General features: G+C 34.4%; 1 protein-coding gene across 1 annotated transcript in view; it reads right to left on the bottom strand.

The window, feature by feature from the left end:
* Positions 1–6,000, bottom strand: part of b4galnt3b (beta-1,4-N-acetyl-galactosaminyl transferase 3b) — a 41,610-nt gene continuing 35,610 nt past the window's right edge. The window contains exons 17-20 of the mRNA XM_048168091.1: positions 5,815–5,887; positions 5,525–5,678; positions 4,785–4,911; positions 1–1,749 (exon numbers count right to left, since the gene is read on the bottom strand). Of these exons, the coding sequence (XP_048024048.1) occupies positions 1,641–1,749; positions 4,785–4,911; positions 5,525–5,678; positions 5,815–5,887 (463 nt within the window). The 3' untranslated portion in view covers positions 1–1,640. The remainder of the gene's footprint in view (positions 1,750–4,784; positions 4,912–5,524; positions 5,679–5,814; positions 5,888–6,000) is intronic.

The following is a 6,000-nucleotide window of genomic DNA, read 5'->3' as shown; positions in this document are numbered from 1 at the left end:
AAACCTGAAGAAACATTTTATTTTAAGGTTGTTGGTGATCTGCATAAACAATTCATTTTTACTTTGCCTCCAACAAGATCCTTCATATAAAAAAAAAAAAAAATGTATGGACAAAATAATTATTTAAAAAAAAAAAAAAAAAAAACACTACTGATTTTATAAATAACAGACTATTGACTGTCAGATCTACAATGCATTTAGAGCATGTGTATAACCATTAAAAAAAATCTCTGGAAAAACAGCACCAAATCCCCACATAAAACAGAGTGTACAGTAGCTATGTCCATCGGATTTCCTCGAAATTAAACAGCAAAGGCACTTATAAATAAGTGAGCATGGCTTACATCAGCTTTCATTGGGCAGCAATTCATCATAGTACAAACTCATAAACCCCTAAAGTAAAAACTGAAAACCACTTTATTTGTGTTTTTGATGAATATTATTAGGATCCAATTTATTTTAAAAGTAATACTGTAGAGGGTTGAATCAATATGAATTGACATGTGCCAGACTTAATGGCTGGAATGTGTCATGAACACAAAAAAACTGGCTGCTCAGGAATGAAACTCATAAAACACATGGCTTTTTCAGAAAAAAGGGGCATTTTCATCATCAAAACACCTTGAATTTTACTTTAAAAATGGAAAATATCACAAAAACGAGGCTATTTCATAACCTATACCTCTCTCCCCCCAAAATTAGATTTTGCATAAAGAAAATGAAGCCTTCAATGAAGGTACTGTGACAGTATGTGTAATGACAATTAACCACATCTGTACTAAAAATTCTCATTGATAGAATGACTGTTTTACCTTTTAGTTTTCCTGTGCTGTATTACAATAACAAAATATTTTTTTTTACCTTTAAATCAGACTTTCAATTTCTAATAATATATCTTTATTTTTCTGCATTACATTAAGAATTTGGGAGTACAACATGCCTAATTTTCATGAGGGGGGGGGGGGGGGGGGTCTTTCTTTCTTTTGTATTTTGGGGATGAAATATGACACAGCGTCATAGGCTTTACGCGATTGACCTGAAAATGGAACAGCATTTCTAACTTGAATTAATTCACTTTTCAAAAACTATCTGCATGCTCCGTGCCTCTGGGAATATTGCACATCTCTTTGGTTTTGGTCACAGTGATGCTAAGTCAAACCCCTCACCCAAAACACTCATCTACCTGAATAAAGACACATTTATTTTCTCAGTATATACATCTCATTGAACGTCACATTTCTGTCTGTCAGAACAGAATACTTAGCCAGAGGCAACTGAAGGCATATTATTGACCTGGAAGTCCATGACAACACCAAAGTGATGCTGAAACCATAAATGACCTGCACCTATTTCTTTTTACATTTCCCCCCCATCCCTCAACAGTGTAGTTGGCATCAGAGAATCATTTAAACTCTGGAAATGATCCCATAGCAGCTGGAAATGTTGCATAACTCATCTTCAGACAAACATCACAGACATCCTTTTCCTGAGTCTCTGTGTTTGTTTCCACTCATTTTCACCTCAAAATCACCTTCAGTCAGATGCGATCTGGAACGCACATCTGGAATGTCCTGAGGTTCACCAAACGTTTAAAGTGCCATAGTAACCGGTGCTCAGCAGCGGCAAGACTGTTGAAATGGTTACGTATTGCGCAGCATCTGGTGATTCCACATTCCTCGCTTTGAGTGGAAGTGATGGAAGAAGTTCCTCAGGTAGAGACGTTCCACCTCCAGCCCTCCCTGAAGGATCCTTGAGACCACAGATAACACATGGCACTTTACAAACCAAATAATGTTTATCATTAAGGATGCACTGATATTACATTTCTGTCCGGCACGATAAGCTGAATTATTTTCATGTTACATATAATAACTGATAAATAGCCAATATTAATATTATAGGAAAGGCAAGGCAATTTTATGTATATAGCACATTCCATACATGATGGTAATTCAAAGTGCTTTATATAAAATAACTAAACGGAAATAAAACTGTGCATAAAAAAATTTAAAATATATTTTTAAATACTTTATTTATTTATTTATTTTTAAAGGTGCCCTAGATTCAAAAATTGAATTTACCTCGGCATAGTTAAATAACAAGAGTTCAGTACATGGAAAAGACATACAGCGAGTCTCAAAGTCCATTGCTTCCCCCTTCTTATATAAATCTCATTTGTCAACAGGCGAATCTCAACATAACACCGACTGTTATGTAACAGTCGGGGTTTACGCCCCCAATATTTGCATATGCCAGCCCATGTTCCCAACATTATGAAAGGCATTAGACAAGGGCAGAACGTCTGGATGTGCACAGCTGAATCAAGACTAGGTAAGCAAGCAAGGACAATAGAAAAAATGGCAGATGGAGCAATAATAACTGACATGATCCATGATAACATGATATTTTTAGTGATATTTGTAAATTGTCTTTCTAAATGTTTTGTTAGCATGTTGCTAATGTACTGTTAAATGTGGTTAAAGTTACCATCGTTTCTTACTGTATTCACGGAGACAAGAGCCGTCGCTATTTTCATTTTTAAACACTTGCAGTCTGTATAATTCATAAACACAACTTCATTCTTTATAAATCTCTCCAACAGTGTAGCATTAGCCGTTAGCCACGGAGCACAGCCTCAAACTCATTCAGAATCAATGTAAACATCAAAATAAACACTGTACTTACGCGATTAGACATGCTGCATGATGAACACTTTGTAAAGATCCATTTTGAGGGTTATATTAGCTGTTTGAACTTTTTTATGTTGTTTAAGGCAAGCGCGAGCTCTTGGGGCGTGGAGCACGAGATTTAAAGGGCCACACACCCTGAATCGGCTCATTTCTAATTATGCCCCAAAATAGGCAGTTAAAAAAATGAATTAAAAAAAAATCTATGGGGTATTTTGAGCTGAAGCTTCACAGACACATTCATGGGACACCTTAGACTTATATTACATCTTTTAAAAAAATGTTCATATAATAATTAAATTTAATATAATATTTTAGTATAATTTTATATTATAAATTATATATATATATATATATATTTTTTTTTTTAAGTTTTATTTTTATATAAATAAAAGCCAAAAAAAACAAAAAAACAATAACTTTAAAGATTACCAGTGAAATTAGAAATCACAACATCATAATGTTCAGTATGAAAAATGGATACTGTCTAAGATTAGCTAAAGATTTAGTTAAAGGGTTAGTTCACCCTCATGTCAGTCCAAACCCGTAAGGCCTTCGTTTATCTTCGGAACACAAATTTGATATTTTTGATGAAATCCAAGATGTTTTTTATCTCCCGTAGAAAGCAACGTAATTACCGTCATTCAAAGTCCAGAAAAGTTGTAACAACATTGTTTAAATAGTCAACGTGACTAAAGTGGTTCAACCTTAAAATGTTATGAAGCGACAAGAATACTTTTTGTGTGCAAAAACTAAACAAAACAACAACTTTATTCAACAATTTCTTCTCTTCCCTGTCAGTCTCCTATGCAGTTGACGCAGTGAATGAAGTTCTGCGCTTCCGTGTTTATGTCCGAACGCAAAAAGTATTCTCGTTGCTTCAATACATTAAGGTTGACTGTAGTCACGTTGTCTATTTTAACAATGTCTTTACTACTTTTCTGGACCTTGAATGACGGTAATTACGTTGTTTATTTACATGGTGGAATTTGCAAGCAGAAAAACTGAACGCTTCTCTAGCGAGAAAACAGATCTTTTTGTGCGCTCTTTAAATAACAAAACAAATATTGCGCCATTGACTTTAAACCACACTGCAAAAAATGCTGTTCTTGCTTAGAATTTTTTGTCTTGTTTCTAGATAAATAGAAATGGGGTAAGCAAAATAATCTTAATCCAAACTGAAAACAAGTTTATATATCTTATTTTTGGTTTGAAATAAGATTATTTTTCTTACCCCACTGGCAGATTATTTTGCTTGTTTTAAGGAAAAACTCACTTAATTTTGACTTATTTTTCCTAAAAACAAGAAAATAAATTTTACTTGTCAAGGAAATGCTTCTTGATTTAAGAACTTTAAGATATTTTGACTAGAAACAAGACAAAAACTCTAAGTAAGAACAGCATTTTTTGCAGTGCAGGTTTCAGTTGGTCAACGTGTGTCTATTTCAGTTACCTCAAAACAACAACACACTAGCAATGCCCCTGAACACACCTCGTTTTCAGCCCCATTGGCGCACAAATGGGCATAAATGCATTTGCTATTTAAACAATGTGGCGCAGAATGTGAAAATGATAACTGCATCGAGTTGAAACTAGCAAAAAAACACTTGTGTCACACCTGGCACAGCATTGCACCAGGTGTATGATAGGGCCCTATGGAAAAAAAAAAAAAAAAAAAAAAAAAAAAAAAAAAGGATTTCATCAAAAATATCTTAATTTGTCTTCCGAAGATGAACAAAGGTCTTACGGGTTTGGAACGACATGAGGGTGAGTAATTAATGACAGAAATTTCATTTTAGGTTGAACTAACCCTTTAAAGATTTCACAGTATTATTAAATGGTTGTTTTTAATGATTAACTTCAAGTGAAAGTTAGCTGACGGTAATCTAAATGTAAAAATAGGAGTAATGAGCATGCACAATTAAATAACGATGATACCAATAACTTGAAAAATCTCTAACATTAACCGATAACCGATATATTGGACTGATATACACTATTTAAAATCATGAAAATCATCCAGACTTCTGCAGTCCGATCTGCTTTGTGATTATGGTTTGTATTATTTTGATATTAATGTATTGTCTCACGACTGACCTGTCCAGTAGTTCCCAGTCCTCTCCACCCCAGCGGTCAGTGAATTCTTTGGTGTTCATGCCCCCAATGTAGTCCAGGTCTGATTTATAAATGCCCAGGAGTCCAAAGCCATTGACCTCCCAATAACCTGAACATTAAACACACACTCTGTATCTGGTATTCAGTGGTTTTGCTGTGAATTTAAACATCTGCATTACTGTTCAAAATTTTGGGGTCTTTTGATTTTACTTTTACACAGCAAATGTACTTTTACTTTTTTACATTTACACAGCAAGGACCCATTAAACTGATTAAAGTAATATCATATATAATTTAAATAAATGCTGTTCTTTTGAACTTTCTATTCATCTTTCAATATGTTACTACAAAACTATTAAGCAGCACAAATAATAAGAAATGTTCTTGAACAGCAAATCAGCATATTAGAATGATTTCTGAAGGATCATGTGACACTGAAGAGTGAAGTAATGATGCTGAAAATTCAGCTTTGCATCACAGGAATAAAGAAAACTCGCTAAAATAGAAAACACTTATTTTGAATTGTAATAATATTTTACAATATTCCTGTTTTTAATGTATTTTTGATCACATAAATGAAGCCTCGTTGAGCATAATATATTAGTCTTAAAAACCCCAAACTTTTGAAAGGTATTGTATTTGTTGATGAACAAAGCAAATCTATTTCTCTATGACATATTTGACAATGTTATTAGATTATCTCATGTTTGTAAAGACTGTACCATCAGGCTCCAGAGGTGTAGCACCACAGTTCAGTCTCATGACTATGGGAGCAAAGGCCATGTGTCCCTCCACACAGTGTTTTCTCACAGTGTCAATGAAGCCAGGTGGAAAATGGATGTGCAGATCACAAAGAAACACAATGCTGTGGTCATCCTGACAGAGAGACAGACAACAGCTTGCATTAGCGAAGATCAGGCTTTCACGGCATGTTTTGAAACCAAGTTTTAGAAATTTAAGCATATTTTGTGCAAATGTGGTGCGTGTGAGTGACTGTGTGTCTTAAACTTACAGTAATGAGGTCAATTCCTGCCTGCAGTCCTGCTGATCGCTCAAATTTTCCACTTAGCCTGAGGTACTGATACCTGAAATAGAGGACACACAATAGAAAAGGAGTTAAAGCGAGGTCTCATTTGAAAAGATTTGAAGTACATGAATCATTAAAACAGTGTCTTTAGGTTAGGAACAACTTGAGGGT

This window comes from Megalobrama amblycephala, linkage group LG19, assembly GCF_018812025.1.
Source record: "Megalobrama amblycephala isolate DHTTF-2021 linkage group LG19, ASM1881202v1, whole genome shotgun sequence".
Taxonomy (NCBI): domain Eukaryota; kingdom Metazoa; phylum Chordata; class Actinopteri; order Cypriniformes; family Xenocyprididae; genus Megalobrama; species Megalobrama amblycephala.
The sequence above is the reverse complement of the archived record's forward strand: the minus strand, read 5'-3'. Positions and strand labels throughout refer to the sequence as shown.